We start from the raw sequence: 16,252 nt of genomic DNA on the forward strand, positions 1-16,252 counted from the left end.
CAGCCCAGTACTGATGTTTTATTCATGCTGTGGAATCGTAATTTAACTCTACTTCTGCCCCTTGATAACATAATATTGTGTGAGAACCTGTTTTGACTACAGCTGCACTAAAACACTAAAAGCAACTCAAAGCATAATGCAGGAACAGAGGTCTGATTAAGAACATCATCTCAGTGCCTCTCTCTGGTTACATACACTAACAATTAAGTTTGCTTTAAGGGTTTATATATGACAAAGTCATTAAGTCAACTGTCAGTAATTAAAGGCATTTATATACATTCACAAGTGAGTGAACAGTGAGCGAGTTTCTTTAAGCTCATTAAAGCAATCATCACCATCATTGTTTGTTAATATCGGCAGGGGGAAAATGCAATCAGCGAGAACTAATTTGACTGCAAATTGGCACAAGCCAGAGGAGCACTTAATCAGCTGCAGAAGTTCAGATTTGATACCCAATCTGTCGATGAAGGACGAGCATTATGTGCTATTATTCATCATTACTGATCGCACAACAGGTCAGCCTCATGGTCACTACCGAAACAATGCTGTTTTTTGTTAGAGATTCACCAGCACCAGTGGCCAGTGTTTACATAACAGTTTCATTAGATGGCTCTGTGTTCAATGATTTATCATTATGCAGATTTATTTTTGTCCCTGCAAAACAACCAACGGTCCTGTCCATGAGCTCTCCTCATGTAACTTCTCCTGGCATCTCCACACGGTCGGATATCCCCGTGCTGGTACTGTTCCCAGATCGCCAAAACTAATGTCCCAGGTTCAACACTGCCAGTGACCGAGCTCATTGTTGTGATGTCATAGTTTTGCACCATCACACCACATACCAAACCGCAACTCCATAACTGTAACTACAAACACAATTTAAACCTAAATGCCTGCTTTCTCTGACTTTTGTGGACACTAGCAGATTATTTTTCCACATCTCAAAACTATGACATTATAGCAATATGATTGATCATTTGCAATGTTAAACCTGGACAAATATAGTCCATGTTATATAGCACCAACACGGGAACATCAGACACAGCAAAGCTTCCTGTGATGCCGTGTCTCGCTGGAGGAGCTGGACAACCTGCACACACCTGAATGGTTGCAGTTACTGCCTCATGCTACCAGCAGGAACAAAAACCCTTAAAAGTTGGGAGGGCTAAGCAGAGAGCAATGGTCTGCCATCAACACCTGCTTAAACCATTCCCTTTTTGGGGGTCGTCTTGATGTTGATGCCCCAGTGCACCTGTTGTCACTTAGATTTGTACTAAAGCAGCTGAAATGGATTCCTGGTGGTTTATGCTTCCTAATTGGACGGACTGACATCACTGAAGTTTAACTTACTTTATGTAAAACCGGGCTGCTCAAGTTTTCCCTCGATTTTAAAAGCAGCCAGCGAGAACAATAATGTCTTCAATGCTGATAGTAAATTTTCTGGATTTATTAATTAATTATTATAAGCCAATCGATAGACAACTGTAAGTCTGAGATATTGGAACCATTTAAGCACTAAGGTAACACAGTGAGTCAAACTCCAAGAGCCAAAAATGTTATAATTATGATAATAAATGTTTAGACTTGGAGTGAAACAGAAAACAAATAAATTTCTTTTCTATTTTCTAGCAGGTTAAGAAGCCAAAACCTTATGATAAGCAGCATAATCGAAAAAAGCCACACACAGATGAATATAGATCCTGAAATATTTCAATTCTAACTTCAAAGACATAAGAGCTGCTTCGTTGATTGGACACCCATCAAATTGAGAAGATGATCCTCATGCCTCAGAAAGCGACCAAAGTACACTTAACAAAGTCAAGTAAGGACAGGCGGTGCAGACATGTTATTAATGAGCAGCCTGAGGTGAGGCTGAGAAGATGCTGTGTCAGCTTTAAGGCGCAAACTAGCAGCACGCCACTTGTCAGGTTCAGACACGGGCCATTAAAGAAAGGCATATGTGACGACGCCGGCACCGCTACTGCTTGTGATGCTCTTTTGACACATAAGCTGAGTAAAACTAAGAGCTACAGAAAAAACATTTACATTTTTATTTGTGTTGCAGGAAGTGTGTCCGAGACAAGAAGTGATGCAGCAGGTTTGACCCCTGTTCTTAAAATGCAAATTAGGAGGAGATGAACATTTAATCACAATCAAAAACAAAAATGGCTCCTTTGCATTGGATCTTGTTTCAATTTACTTTTTAAAGGTGCACCACACAAGATTTTTTTCTCTTTGCATGTTTCTGTTTGTGGAGTACCATCTGACACCTTTTACTGTTCTGTCAGGTAGGTAGCATGCATTCTTCTAACTCTTTGGTTAATGATGATTAGCAAATGTTCCCTGGCAGTAGCATTGCATGGTAAAAATGCATGCAGCCTACCTTTTTCCATTTTCAGTAGGCTTCAAACACCTTGCCTGTGGCTATCTGCTGATACAGGGTACTGATCCAGTAGCAGAGTTATATTAATAAGCTCCATCTCAGAGGAAGAGACTGCAAGTCATTCTTTTTGTTCAAGACAACAGCTGAAGTGAAAAAATTCTAATTGAGTTGAGCCGCTTTATGTTACCCTACGTGTAATAAAAGCTTTCTAACCATTGTGAAACCAAACCAACATCACTCTAGTTTCAACATGATATAATGACCAAACATAAGAGTGAAAGATTGAAGCCAATGCATCAACTCAGCTGAACTTTTCAGTCACATCAGCTTACTTTAACCACAGTCTGCAGTTAAATAAAAAAGGTTTTGCAAACATACAAAGAAAAGCTGCGGTGTACCAGCCATGAAACACCACCGAACTGCTGCTGCTGCTTTGTTAGCCTCCTCCATGCTACGTAAGCTCTGTCACTAGCAGCTACTGTCATGCACTGAAGTAAATACAGAACCACACAGAACTGAAGTGAATGCATCAGCCATCACTGACATCAGATCCAGCTGTTATAGTCAGGATCAAATCAATACCCAGTCGGCCCATCCCTAACTCCAACCCCACCAACTGGTGATCGTTCTACTAATCTGGAGATCCACCGCAAGCTGAAGCATCGCTAATCAGAACCCGAAGCAAGTGAACAACTGGTGCTCCTACTCTGAGCTCACAGAGGCTATAGAGCAGAACACGATCAACTGCTACCAGCTGCAGTCCAAGTCCATCCACGGGATGAGGAACTCATTGAAGAGGCAGCCAATATCACTATTTATTGTCTCAAAGGACACATTAGTAATCAACTGACATGACTTTTTCATGGACGATACAGATAATTAACAACCAAGACTGACCACCAGTATTTGGTACATTATTACATTTGCAGTACAAAACATAAAAACTTTGCAGTCAATATTTGGATATCTGGAAAATGTAAAAAAACATGGTAATGGTAAATGGCCTGTATTTGTATAGCGCTTGTAAAATGTTTTTAAAGATGGCTGTCTATGGTTACCACATGATGACAGAAGACTTCTTACAGCTGTTTTAACCTTCTGCAATGACAGCCTATAACATAACCTATGCTGACGCGCCTGCAGGCATTCATGCTTGTATGTGGTGCATTACACGTTAATTACCTTGTGGTTGTGTCCTGGTATTTTAGATGCAGTGCCAGCCTTGATAGAAAAAAATGCTGGGACTTTTGTGATGGGTTTTTTTTCTACAGGCAAACATATTTGACCCTCAACTTTTTCAACTTCTTTGTACATTCCCTCACATCCCTCCCTCCTGAAACTGCTGACATCTGAGAGTCCTTACATTGAGGCTATGATTATTATAATCTCGCCGATTTATTTAAAAACTGCAACACAAAAGTAGCTGAAATGCAAAGGAGGAGTCCAAGGTACTGAACAGGCCAATTACAGTAGCTGTGGGCTGTGTCAACATGATATGTAATTATGTTTCTAAGTAGGTGCACATATAGGTTATAGAGGTCTCTGCAGCATAGGTTTACTACAGATGTACTGATCCCCAGTTACAAGGGAGAAATCTATGGATTCACAAAGGCCACACTTTGTTTCATCATTGTTCACTCATTCAAGGCATGGAGCACATGTCCTATACAATTTTATTTTATGTTCCTGTCCTGTGGCTAAAGTGAGACTGTCAGAGATTTGCACACCTTTAGTTTTTGAGTTTAGATGCCGAGTGATACAAGGCACATAGAGGTAAATGCCAAGAAAAAAAAAACAAACGGCACTGTCATCACCTTTTACATCCCGATAAACTTCCAGAGTGGAAAAAAAGTATTTCTCCAGAGGGTTTATTATCCATGTGTGGACCCAAAGGCCATTTTATGTGAAGAAGGCCTTTAGCTTTAATCATGACTGGTACACACAGTACCTTATTTGAACCACTGATTTAAAAACAAAAAAATGTGTGATATGCTTTACGAGCTGCAAAACAAATGAACCAAGCGGTTAAAAAATAAAATCATTTTGTTGCAGCACTGGAAGAAGGGAATTTCCATTGGAGGTGGATGAAACCTCTTTGAGAAACTGCCAAACGCTTGTCACTGTATAAACAAAAATTTTAAAAAAGGACTCCAGGTGACTCCGGCATGTAAAGCCAGGGTTTTCCTGCATAAGACAAATTTTGCTACCCCCTCAAAAAGAGACCCCCCCCCCCCCTGCGTAAAGTACATTATTGCCTATGAAATGGCCAAAAAAACAAGTTAAAAAACACTTGTGTGATTTATGACTTTGTCTTCTGGTTATCAGCTTTCCCTTGTTTTGTTTATTATGTATGCTGCGTATTTTTAGTTTAATCTACACTTTGATCATTCCACTTCTGTATGTCTGCCAAAGCATTCTGTAAACTGTGTTTTTTTTAAAGGTGCAGCATAAATAAAATTGTATTCTATTTCTGTGATGACAAGTTATGTAGGAAGTTCAACTTTCAGGGTTTGGGATTAATAGGTGATTGAAGCCTTTGTGGTGCTGTTGAACTTTGTATGCTTGCTAAAGGTAATCTCACATTAAACCACCTTAGCTAACTAAACTCCCAGCTGTGTGTACTTATTTGCTAACTCTTTGTCCTCTACTCGGTTTCTGGGATCAAAACTTTTGCGGGAAACCTGGACTCCGACTTAAACTAGCCTCACTGTTTAGTAACTGAGTCCTAGTCTGAATAACAGAACTACAATAAAGAAACACTGTCAAATAAGCTCCAGCATTAGTTTTACACACATCTGCACACATCTGGAGACAGCCCCTTCCTGTCCACACTGAACTAAGTTTGGACCAACAGAGGACGCCTAGCCTTTTATGACCGTGTCTGACAGCCGGGCTGCTCTTTGAGAGGCTTTGAGCAGACACCCAGGTGGCGTTTGTGCACCGGGGAGTAGTATTTGTTAGCCCGGGATGTTTACAAACAATGCGGGCATCATTACTCTGAGAGCAGCTCCAGCCCAGCACATACACTTCAAAACAAACTCAACTTCGCGTTACACACCGCGGCTCGGCAGAGGAAGTTCCGACTCTAATGCAAACGCGCACACTTGAAGTTGTTGGCAGTACCGAGAGCTGCAGCTTCCCACTGGCTGCGCTATTTGATGTGGGAGACACAATTTGGAGAGGGGGGAGAGAGAAAATAGGGGGAAGGCACACAAATGCATCACTTCTGGCTCGACCGTCACTTTACCTGGATTTTTCCGAGGTGCGAGTGCTTTCCTCAGTCGCCACACTCCGCTAAATCTTCAGCGATTCACCACGAAGGGTTATTTCCTTTAAAAAAAATGTCAATTCTTCTCGCTAAACAATCACTCCGCACATCCAAGATGGCTACCAGGAACACCTCCTCCTCCGATGCCCTGTTGGACAAGAGTTCCGCCTAGCTCGACTGTGATTGGGCACCGAAGGCGGCTCCCGCGCTTCTATTCGGTGAAACCGGTTGTCAGTCCAAACAGGCTGGTTTTACTACTTCCAGCGTAGCTCCCGCTCTGATTGGCCCGCTCAGAAAGGTTAAAGGGTAAACTGAGTTTACGACCTCCCCCCGCCCCCTCAGACACTAAACGCACCCCCTGTGTGCCGCAATGTATTGTGGGAAATGAAGTTTGTGCAGTTGTCATTTATTTTATATTTTTCTATTTTGAACGCCATGACAGTAAACGTTTATTATAATGTTGTTTTTCTGCTAAAAACTAAAAGAGTAGTTTATAATAGATAAATACATAAATATAAACGTATACAAGCTGTTTATTTTAGTGGGTACAAGTTTGAATATTTTGCATAATTCAACGCTTAGTCAATGCTTAGTCAAAAAACTGAGACCTCTTTGCATATTGCAAATAACAATTTAATGAATGCCATTATTACATACAGTACTGTGCAAAAGTCTTGAGCCATGCTGTCATGCTGAAAATGAAGCTGTTCCCAGCTGCTTTCACAGTTTTTACAATATCACCTGTTTTCATAGGATCTCCAACAAACCAGCTGAAATGAAGCTCCAAACCATCACAGAGCTTCCACCAGGTTGTACAGATGCCCATAGCCACAACTCTCCTGTGACCTCCCATGTACTCCTGCAAATATTGATAACAAATTGTAGCCAAACCTTCAAAATTGGATTCAGCACTACTTTAGACCAGTTGCCTTTAATGTGCATTCGAGTTATTGTGTAATTTGGCATACCTCAGCCTTTTTCCCCCTCCTTTGCTAAGAATGGCTTCCTGACAGCCATTTTCCACTGAGACCATTTCTTTAGTGAACAGTAGACATAACTGAAAAGTCAGATGCATCTCTCAGGTCTTTGCTGGATGTTTGCTGTCATTTTGGAAGGATTCAAGTAAAGAAATGGGAACAAATTGTGTGTTTTTGCAACAGGGTGCAAGTTACAAAGTGTCTAAGACACAATTTAAAATGGGATCTTTGCGTGTAGACAAAATTGAACTATTTCTTGAGTTTGGTGCCTTTTTATGCTTGAATGGCTCATAGATCAGTGCAGTGGTTCCCAAACTTTTTTTGCCAGGCCCCCTTTGTTTTACAAGAAAAATGTTAAACACACACACACACGCACGCACGAACACATCCTCCAACCACACGCACCCATATTTTGCTCCATTGCGGTTTATTTCACACCTCAAACATTTTGCAAACAATTAAGCAAATACAAGTAGCCTAATCTGCAATAAATTACAGGTAGTAATGAAATAAACTACTAAATCTTTTACGCTACGTCCGCACCTACACGGGTATTTTTGAAAACACAGCTGTTTCGTCCACACGTAAACGGCGTTTGGAATCAACGAAAACAGATTTTTTTTAAAAACTCCTTTTTTGCGTTTACGTGTGGACGAGGAATACAGAGTTCGTCACGTAACGTCAAAGGTATGTGCCTTTTTTCACGTCACGCTGTGCTCCACGTTATTGATTAGATGAGATGAATTGCAGAATGGCAGATAGAAACAAAAATACTGTTAATCTGACTATCTTCAGGTTTTACACGCTTATACACACGCAGTTACGGCCAGAGGCGTCATTTTGGGAAAAAAAAAAGAAAAAGCAAGCCTTCTTCAGTTTGCATAATGACTGAAACTAGTCCATTGGTGAACAACGGGCTGTGAGGTCAGTTTCATCATTAGATTAGTGAAAAAATAAAATAAATAAAATTACAAGCAAATCCCAAATGATGTGGAGCATAAAATAGACCTATAATAAACCCATATGTAATATATACATTTAGATGTACATGAAAAAAAAAACTGGGAAAAGATTTTTATGTTTTGAGCCCGGATCAATATTAAATGTTTTGGATCCCATTGATCCCTAATAACAATTTCTCTTTATTAATGAACTAATTCCCCAAATTCTTCCACTGGAGGGCGCTAGAGTCTGCAAGTCTAATTTTTCTTTTTTTAGATAACATCTTTTTAGCAAAACATTTAAGTCTAATTTGATTTCTTTAGCTCTTAATGACTTTGTTTGTAAACACTGAGCTCAGCACGTTGTCACTTTGTCAGCCTCATTACATCAAATGAGTCAGAGTCAGGAAAACAATACATTAATACATTTAAGGTTATTTAATCTATTGTACAGTATTGCATTTTACATGTTATGTTATCAGAATTGAAAAAAGAAAAAAATTCACATCACCGTTAATACTTTCACATTTAACTTAAACAACTTTTGTATGAAACACATCAATGAATAAAGTTTTTTTAATGAAACATCAAAAATCCATGTACATCATTTCAGTGCAAAAGGAAAAATCAAACACTAAGCCAAAAATAAAGATAATAAATATTTCTCTCTTATATAACAAAACTTTGAGGCACATTTACTCGAACTTCTGTCTCTTATACCTGCTCTATAAAATATCTGCAGGTACTGATGAATCAGACGGTTCCCTCAAGAAAATTATAATACCTCAGAGATGAGTTATTATAATTAACAACATATGCGCTCTCTCTTTTTAATTCTTCAGTTAATTTTTAGGGTAAAGCAAAAAAAAACAAAAACAAAAAAACCCCCCAAAAAACAAGTACTTCAGTCTTCAGTGTGAAACACTGTCATAGCTCAGAGGAGTAAAAAACTACTCTCAACTGTAATAGCTGCACAAGGAAAAACAAACAAAAACATAAATAAAGCAGTTCAATGAAAATAAATAAATAAATAAATCAGAATATGCCCTGTAATTTGGCATTTAATCTTCTCACATCCTATTATATATTCTGACTTTAAGAAAAATGAGAACAAAGTGCAGAAAGCTCCCACCAGCTGGTCCTGCTGCCCGCCTCGCTCCGCTCTCAGTTTCTGAACCTGTAGGAGATGGGCAGCAGCTTGTGAGTCTTCTTCATGGTCTGGACTTTGGCGTGCGTCTCGTCATCCATCGTCTTGTAGCACCTCCGGGCGTAATCCAACAGCTTCTCCTTCGACGCCTCAAACTCTCCGACTTCTGACACCTGCAGGAAATGTTGGACTGTTCACGGATTCTAAAATAATTTCAGTTTTATAATATGCAAACAGAAGCTCTATGCAGTTATTCCTATCAAGTTTTCTTATTTTTAGAGAATCCTACATGCAAAGAATTATTTCAACACTAGAAACTTTAATAGAAACGTCTCCTTGAGTCTAAGCGCTTTACTTGGAAAGTGTGATAAACTTAGAGTGAATCATTGGAGTTCCTTAAAATGTAGACTTTAAAAAAGAAATAGTGGAAATTCACAGATACCATACAGATGGCAAATTATTATTATTTTTCTTCAAATTACTTAGTTGAAAGAACAGCTCAATAAAACAGGAAATCAGAGGAGTCCTCACCTTCTCTGGAGCCACCAGCAGCAGCTCGGCGATGGGGGAGGTGGAGGCCATGGTGTTTCGGTCGACTCCGTGGATCTGGAAGGCTCTGGACATGCTCCTCACCCGCTGGTAGGTGGACAGGATCTTCTTGTAACGGATCAAAACCCCGTCTGGGTCTTTAACTGATGGAAGGAACATAAAATGCTGAGTGAAGTAAGTGTGTCATAGACAGGAGGCTGAGGCTCCAGCACAGTGTTGTTGTAGCGTTTTTGTTTCCTGCTGATTCAGAATGATGAGTTTCTAATAACGACTTCTTAGCTGGGGTTAGAAATGCAAGTCGAGCCCATATTATGTATATTTGACAACATGGGGGAGTTTGGATAAAAATGTTTTTGGGATTAAAAACAGAGTTCTGGATTTTAACACGACTTTTGTTTTTTAAACTTTTCACATCAGAACCAAAACAAGATTTATGTGAATTATAGTTATATTACATCATGTCTTCTGTCACATGACTCTCACCTCTCTGTCGTTCCCTCCCGTGTGTGATCCTGAAGACCCTCCTCATCTTCATCCTTGGCTCTCCACTGACCCGCCCTCTGCCCTTCTTCCTAATCCCCTTCTCTACTGAAGAGTCCACATCTTCCTCCTCTTCCTCCTCTTCTTCTTCTTCCTCCACATACTCGTCCTCGGTGTAGTATTTGTCTTCTTCCACGTGAAACTCCTGCTTGGTTACAGCTACAAAAACCCCAACAAAACAAAAACATGACAAAAAGACTTCTCTACTTTAAAGTTAAGCATTTAGAACATATTCATTTACATACGTGTGTCAGCATCTTCCTCACCAGCGTTGCGGCGGCTCCGAGATCCTGATCCCTGGATGCGTTTGAGGGTCATCCCGGACCTGGTGGTCATGGGGGATGGAGGGGAAGGAGAGCTGGCAGGCTGGATCTTCACACCACGCTGGGCATCCCCGCTCCACTCTATAATTGGGAAAACACAAAATCAAATGCTTTTTTATTTCTGAAAACTTTAAATGGGGTGAGAGTCAACGAGCCTGACCCTCAGGACTCCTCATGCTGACGATGAAGCGGTCCAGCTGGCAGCGCAGGAAGTTGCGTTCCTCCTCGAGCTCCTCGATGCGCTTCTGCAGCCAGGCGTTCTTCTCCAGAGTGACGTAGAGGTGAGCGCGCAGGTTAGAGATCAGGATGAAGGTGCTGTACTGAGAGTGAGGAGGCTCCTGCACCACTGGCTCTGCAGGAGGAGGAAGACGAGGGAAAAGACGGGAAATAATGAATACATACATACATATCTCAAGTTAACAGTTTATGAATACGTATTATACCAGGAAGCCAAAAAATACATGTTTTGTCGAAATGTTTTTGGACAGTGACATGTTTGTAGTTTTGCTTCTATAAACCAGCACCATGTGTTTAAAATCAAACAATCGGGATGTGATTGAAGCTGTTCTTTCTAGTTTTTGGTCAAAGAATTTAACAAAAGCATCAACTGTTTGGGAATTACAAACATTTTCAGTGACATACCATCCATCATCTGCTGGCCTTGGTTCAGGTGATAGGGAGGAGGTCGTTCTATATTCTCCTCCAGGGGAAAGGAGACCTCGTAGGCATTTAGATATAAACCTCCTCCTCCTCCTCCTGCTGCTGATGAAGATGATGCTGCAGCTGCTAATGATGACTGGGGCATGTAGTGCTCTGACATAAAAAAAGAAAAGAGGAAAAAACTCAAAAATAGTAACTAATAAACCTGAAGTCTGTGAAAAATGTTTCCATCTTGCCTTTAATAAATATTATCAGTATGAACATTTTAATATGTTAGGTGATATTCCACACAACAAGAGTGTGTCTCTCTGTCCACCATCTATTGTTTCATACACAAACACTAAGTTCACACTGAGGCCTTAGTGCTGAACGTACAGGCATACACACATATACACATATACATATACACACACACACACACACACACACACACACAATTATTGTTATTATTGGGCCACATTAGTAATAATTCTGTGGTTTCAACGTTCAGCCACAACTTTATTTTCTCTTGCTCATCCCCAAAGGTTGTGCCTTATTTAGGAAATGCTCTCAATTAAAAAGTCATTTTTATAGAGATTAATAAATTCAGTTTTTCAAAATCCCGAGTCAAAGCATAATACAAAAATAAGTAGCAGTGACAGAATTTTGCTATAATTGATAAACTCATACCTTTTCCCTTTAGCTTTACTAGCTTAACGTCCTACCCAAATTCAAAGACATAATATTTATAAAATATATATATATAATAATATGAAACAAAATAACGAAGCGAAAGTTTACGTTTTAAAAAGAGACTCCTATGGTTGACGAATGCAGATTAATTACTGCTTATCAGTCGCTTGTTAAGGTTAATAAACCAACAACTCACCGAGGTTACTCGCATAGCCTGGTAGCCCGCTTACGCTTTAGAAAAACGGCGTGAAAGCCCAAAGAGTGAAACGAAAAGAAGGAAGCAGAGCATCAATAAAACAGTCATTACAGAAAACTAGCAAACAAACAAGAACCGTGTATTTAAAAGTAAAAGTGATGTCAGGACACAAAAGGGCAGCCAGCACTGCTTCTCAGGAATGTTTGTGATCAGGTTTTAGCTGCGTTAAAGCTAAAGGCAAGTCCACTTTTCATTCTTTTAACATGTGCAGGGAAGAAAAAGAAAGAGTGCGTTTGGAGAAGGTGTAAAAGTTTAAATGTCTGACTCCTGGCGCTCGTACGCCTGCTGTGGGCAAGTGGATGGGCCGCATGTTGTTACCTGGTGGGCTTGCATCCTCTCTGCTGGTGGAAGGATTCATGGCTGAGAGGTCTGCCGGGCAGCAGCTACAGAGCGGTAATAAACCGCGTGTTTGGATAAACCTGTTATTATTTGTCTCCAGTAGTTCTGTGCGCAGTTATACTTCAGTAATATGACCTGAAACCAGCCACACCTGCGGCCCTACAGCCCGCCTCGCACACTCCCGGTGGCAATTACCTGATTATACTGGCGGGAACAGGTGTACCGCGCGCAGATTTAGTTGTTTCACACATGCGCAGAGGGGCGGTGTTTTTTTTTTTTTTTTACCCCCTAAAAGATTTCCATTCAAATTAAAAGAAATATCTAAAAAGTGTTAAAAGGGACCTTATTATTCTTTATTAATCAATAAAACACTCACATTAAATAAATACAGTGAAACTATAACAATAAAAAGTGCGTTTTAAAAATAAATTTCTTTGCGTTTATGAAGCTGTAAAATGCCAAGAAGCAAAGGAAAAGAAAAAGAAGAAGAGGGTGAAATCCGGACCGGAAACGTGTCATCAGAAGGGCGTGGTGGCTGCAGGTGAGTAAGAGCGCAGATCAAGCCGGAAGTGAAGAACACGGTGGAGAGAACAAACCCGTCTACGGAGGCGTTGTTTTTTATAACTTAACGGACAACAGCAGCACGTGAGTCAAAGTTTATGTGTGAAAGAAAGTCTTTAAATTAACTTTAGTTCATAATCCAAGAGAACATTGTTATGTTCTCCTGTTACAAACCAGGCAGAAACAGCTCTGGGTCTAGTTGACCGCTTGCAAAAAGATTGAATCCTCCTGTCAAACACAGTGACGCCGTACTCCTTTGTGTACAGTGTACTCTTTACCGGCTTCAGTTAGTTCAAAATGCAGCTGTGTGTCTGCGTTACTGACTGTGAAGCACTATGGTTAACTTTATTGTTTTTAATATTTGCTATATCAATAAATTTTGGTTTGATTTGATATGTTTGGTATAGTCTTATAAGGGTCTCACACAGGCAGCTTTCACATAAATCAACCCTCTTATGATGAGCAGGCAATTCAAATTTGGGATAAGAAGCTGATAACATTACACTGTTTCCATAGTCTTAAGAAATTAAACATGTAAAGTTTTGTATTTTATTACATTTGCCGATCTTAGATTACTTTGCAGATGCTCACACAATCAGTGACTAACACAGTAACCTCGTGGTTCCTCTTAAGGCTTTTGGTTCAGTAACATGGAGCATCTATGGAAGCTGCAGGTTGTCATCAGAGACGTGGATCTTCTTACCTCCAGAACTTAAACTGCCCCTAACAGGGATCATCTTGAAACTAAACTGAGACAGTTTTTAAAGCAGACTCAGTCACGAATCATGTATAACCTACTGCTTCTGGTTCTGTGGTACATTATTATATTGCAGCTAGTGTCATCTTTCTGCCTGAAAGACACTGTTCTAGTAGAAAGTTTCAGGTCCCTACTGTCCCTAGCTTTCTAATGAAGGAAAACAGTTTTGTTTTGTCTTTTAGGAAATCATCTTTGGAAGGCTGTCTTAAAATATAATTATCTAGTTAACCACTTGAGCTAGAGCCTTCATATTATCTGGTACCATTATCTGGTACTCTATGATTAAGAACGCTCAGGAGTGGTGTTCAGTTTAACACAGAATCACTGATGCTCAAAATCCCTAAAATATTTGAATGTGTCATCTTTGTCAGCAGGTTTTGGAGGCCAGTTTTGCAGGTAGGAGACTGATATTGTATTTACAGCTTCTCATAGACCAGGATCATAAATTTCTTTCAGAGACCAAATCAGGAAAGCAGTCCCTCCTTCTTTTGACATTTCAGATTCTAGGCCTCTGTCCCATGTATTTAGCTTTAATCTAAACTCTGATCAGAATGTAAATGTCTGAATTCTGTGTATTTACAACATTTAATTTAAACATTTAATATGTTTAATTTTGTCAGTGTTAACGTGAATCATTCTTCCACTAGTACATGTGGAAGCATCAGTGATCCTGTAGCGGGTTTAGTTCACTTGTGGTTCTGTCAGATTGTAACAGTCTTTCCTCTCCTCCTCCCTCCCAGCTCAATAATGGGCGAATATACTGGGTTGTCCCACTGTAAACTGGCTCTGGCGTTTGCCGTGTTTATGGATGTAGTGGGTGGAGCCGCTCTGCTGGTGGGGGTCTTCGCCAATCTGAAGATCCAAGACAGGGACCTTGGAGACGTGTTGGTCTACTCTGGTATGCTTGTGTGGCTTAATCAAAAACAGAAGTGGGTTGACATTAAACAGAAGTGACGAGTCAACTGGAGCGTGAATTAGAATAGAATAGAATAGAATTCAACTTTATTGTCATTGCACATGCACAGGTACAGGGCAACGAAATGCAGTTTGCATCCATCCAGAAGTGCTTTAGTGATATAGATATATTACAATATATATTAGCAATAATATAGATATGTAAGTATATTACAGAAATGGGTCTTAATTATTAGAATTAATATAAACTCACAGTCATAGCAGCATATACATTAATTCACAAGCAGAGGAAGGAATTTTGCACATCTCTGTGAACTTTAAAGCATCAAAATTAGCTCTCTGCAAAAGTTATTATAACTTCAGGTACTCAGTGAATAGCTGTCTGCATATTTGTAGCTGTACACCAACACACACACACACACACACACACACACACACACACACACACACACACACACACACACACACACACACACACACACACACACCTCCTCTGCACCCGCTAGCTAAAAAGCTAGTACTCTGACAATGGTGCCAAACAGGGAGCTGATGCTGGAGGCAGACAATTTCAAGATAGGTGGGAGAGAGACTGCCATGTCTCCATTTACCTTCAGGGAACAGACAAAATGTGATTCTCTGAGCCAAATCTCAAAGTGATGGAGCTTCAAAAGCAGATTTCTCACGGCAGTGAAAATAGTCGAGTCAGCTGTTTTCAGAATAACTGCAAAGTTTATTTGCAGATTCTTTCCTGGCTGGAAGCTGGGCTGCAATATCCACTCATCCATTCATGCATCCGCCAAAATGTGCCAGCCAGCTGCATATATGACACCAATGATGTAATTACCATTTCCTGGTGATTTGTGATTTTGTCCAGGTGGTCTTAACCATGCAAACTATGTAAATATCAGTTATGTGGAATATCAGACAATATCAAAGGCTAAACTGCAACAAAGTCAAACAAATGCCAGACTCTACAAATATGAAACAGCATTTGAACTTTTACTGTGCAGTAGAAGTACAGAGCACAAGAAAGGAGTAGAGTGACCTTTATGATAGAACTGCAACAAAATAGATGAGGAGATAAAATGTTACACAAAAACATGAGAAAACTTGTGGGTGGAAATTAACTATTACAGAAAAAGGCTTAAAACAACACGTGCTCTACATCTTTTTTTATTATTTTTATTAAGGAGATAATCTTTGCTTCTTTCTCAAGACTAGATCATTAAATGGGCTGGGGTTGTAATTGTTCTGTTTAGATGAATTTCTATGACCTAGTAATAAAAAAATGATGAATCTGTGTCCTCTGCTCAGGAGCCCTGTTTTTACTCGTGTCTCTGGCCGGATGGGTGTTGTGGTACAGCGGAAACATCGAGGGCCTGTCACTTGCAGATGACAAGAAGCAGGGACACATCAGCTACGCCGTCGACCGCATCGCCCGAACCCTCAGCCGCAAGATACGCTCGCACAGATACCGCAGCTGAGCAGGAAGTCCCTTTCATTTTAAAAGCCTTTTGATGGTGTTCAGTGTTAATGAAAAACAGATGCTGAATGAAACTGTTTGTGTGTGAAAGTGTTACAGACCTCTCCAAAAGATTTCAGAGTGTTACAAAGCTGAAGCGTTTGCCTTATTATGACCAGTATTCTTCTTTTTTATATATATCATCTGACTGTTGTTTGACAGAGCAGTGTTGTCTCATTGGATTTCAATAAAAAAAAGCTCTTTATATAATTATGAAAATATGTTTTTTGTTTTATTTGATTATCAGGTTTATTTAAAAGTGACTTAAATATTTAGTTTGAAACTAAAAATGCAACAAAAATAAATGTCATATTAATATTAATACAGCAATCTGTCAATAGAGACACAACAGTAGGCAATAGCAGGACAGGTACTGCGTGCATTATGTCATTAAATGGCCTATTAATGCCATTTTATTTATGTTACAATATAACAGCTGTTA

At 39.8% G+C, this 16,252-nt stretch overlaps 3 protein-coding genes across 7 annotated transcripts in view; 1 reads left to right on the forward strand and 2 right to left on the reverse strand.

Moving 5' to 3' along the window:
* LOC147303317 (CCR4-NOT transcription complex subunit 3-like) overlaps window positions 1-5,781 on the reverse strand; it is a 40,095-nt gene extending 34,314 nt beyond the window's left edge. The window contains exon 1 of the mRNA XM_086280209.1: window positions 5,631-5,781. The gene's annotated coding sequence lies outside the window, so the exon portion shown is untranslated. The remainder of the gene's footprint in view (window positions 1-5,630) is intronic.
* A 2,244-nt stretch (window positions 5,782-8,025) lies between these two features.
* On the reverse strand, window positions 8,026-12,475 carry LOC147303318 (coiled-coil domain-containing protein 106-like). 3 transcript variants are annotated; one of them, XM_086280842.1, is made up of 8 exons: window positions 12,035-12,475; window positions 11,657-11,691; window positions 10,771-10,941; window positions 10,289-10,480; window positions 10,051-10,209; window positions 9,749-9,964; window positions 9,248-9,408; window positions 8,026-8,889 (listed from the first exon to the last, which is right to left on the reverse strand). In XM_086280842.1, exons 3-8 carry the CDS (start codon window positions 10,931-10,933, stop codon window positions 8,734-8,736), a joined length of 1,047 nt encoding a protein of 348 aa, XP_086136968.1. In that variant the 5' UTR covers window positions 10,934-10,941; window positions 11,657-11,691; window positions 12,035-12,475; the 3' UTR covers window positions 8,026-8,733. The 3 variants fall into 3 exon arrangements, with proteins under 3 accessions (XP_086136968.1, XP_086136966.1, XP_086136967.1); XM_086280840.1 differs by lacking the exon at window positions 11,657-11,691 and having other exon boundaries at window positions 12,035-12,473; XM_086280841.1 differs by lacking the exon at window positions 11,657-11,691 and having other exon boundaries at window positions 10,072-10,209; window positions 12,035-12,468.
* A 105-nt stretch (window positions 12,476-12,580) lies between these two features.
* On the forward strand, window positions 12,581-16,046 carry LOC147303319 (transmembrane protein 238-like). 3 transcript variants are annotated; one of them, XM_086280844.1, is made up of 4 exons: window positions 12,604-12,700; window positions 13,748-13,769; window positions 14,114-14,271; window positions 15,603-16,045. In XM_086280844.1, the coding sequence occupies exons 3-4, from the start codon at window positions 14,121-14,123 to the stop codon at window positions 15,770-15,772; spliced, it is 321 nt and encodes a 106-aa protein (XP_086136970.1). In that variant the 5' UTR covers window positions 12,604-12,700; window positions 13,748-13,769; window positions 14,114-14,120; the 3' UTR covers window positions 15,773-16,045. The 3 variants fall into 3 exon arrangements, with proteins under 3 accessions (XP_086136969.1, XP_086136970.1, XP_086136971.1); XM_086280845.1 differs by having other exon boundaries at window positions 12,624-12,700; window positions 13,745-13,769; window positions 15,603-16,046; XM_086280843.1 differs by lacking the exon at window positions 13,748-13,769 and having other exon boundaries at window positions 12,581-12,700; window positions 15,603-16,043.
* The last annotated feature ends 206 nt before the right edge of the window (window positions 16,047-16,252 follow it).

The sequence above is a fragment of the Aulonocara sp. 'chitande type north' Nkhata Bay genome, linkage group LG22 (genome assembly GCF_057382095.1).
Source record: "Aulonocara sp. 'chitande type north' Nkhata Bay isolate Kocher_YH1m ecotype deep benthic linkage group LG22, A_spYH_male_GT1.1, whole genome shotgun sequence".
Classification (NCBI taxonomy): domain Eukaryota; kingdom Metazoa; phylum Chordata; class Actinopteri; order Cichliformes; family Cichlidae; genus Aulonocara; species Aulonocara sp. 'chitande type north' Nkhata Bay.

Coding starts and splice junctions, on each gene's coding strand:
- LOC147303318 (XM_086280840.1), bottom strand. CDS start 12,074: ATGAATCCTTCCACCAGCAGAGAGGATGCAAGCCCACCAG. Junction 10,481..10,770: donor AGGCCAGCAGATGATGGATG/GTATGTCACTGA, acceptor CTCCTCCTGCAG/AGCCAGTGGTGCAGGAGCCT. Junction 9,965..10,050: donor TGAGGAAGATGCTGACACAC/GTATGTAAATGA, acceptor GGGTTTTTGTAG/CTGTAACCAAGCAGGAGTTT.
- LOC147303319 (XM_086280843.1), top strand. CDS start 14,121: ATGGGCGAATATACTGGGTTGTCCCACTGTAAACTGGCTCTGGCGTTT. Junction 14,272..15,602: donor AGACGTGTTGGTCTACTCTG/GTATGCTTGTGT, acceptor TCCTCTGCTCAG/GAGCCCTGTTTTTACTCGTG.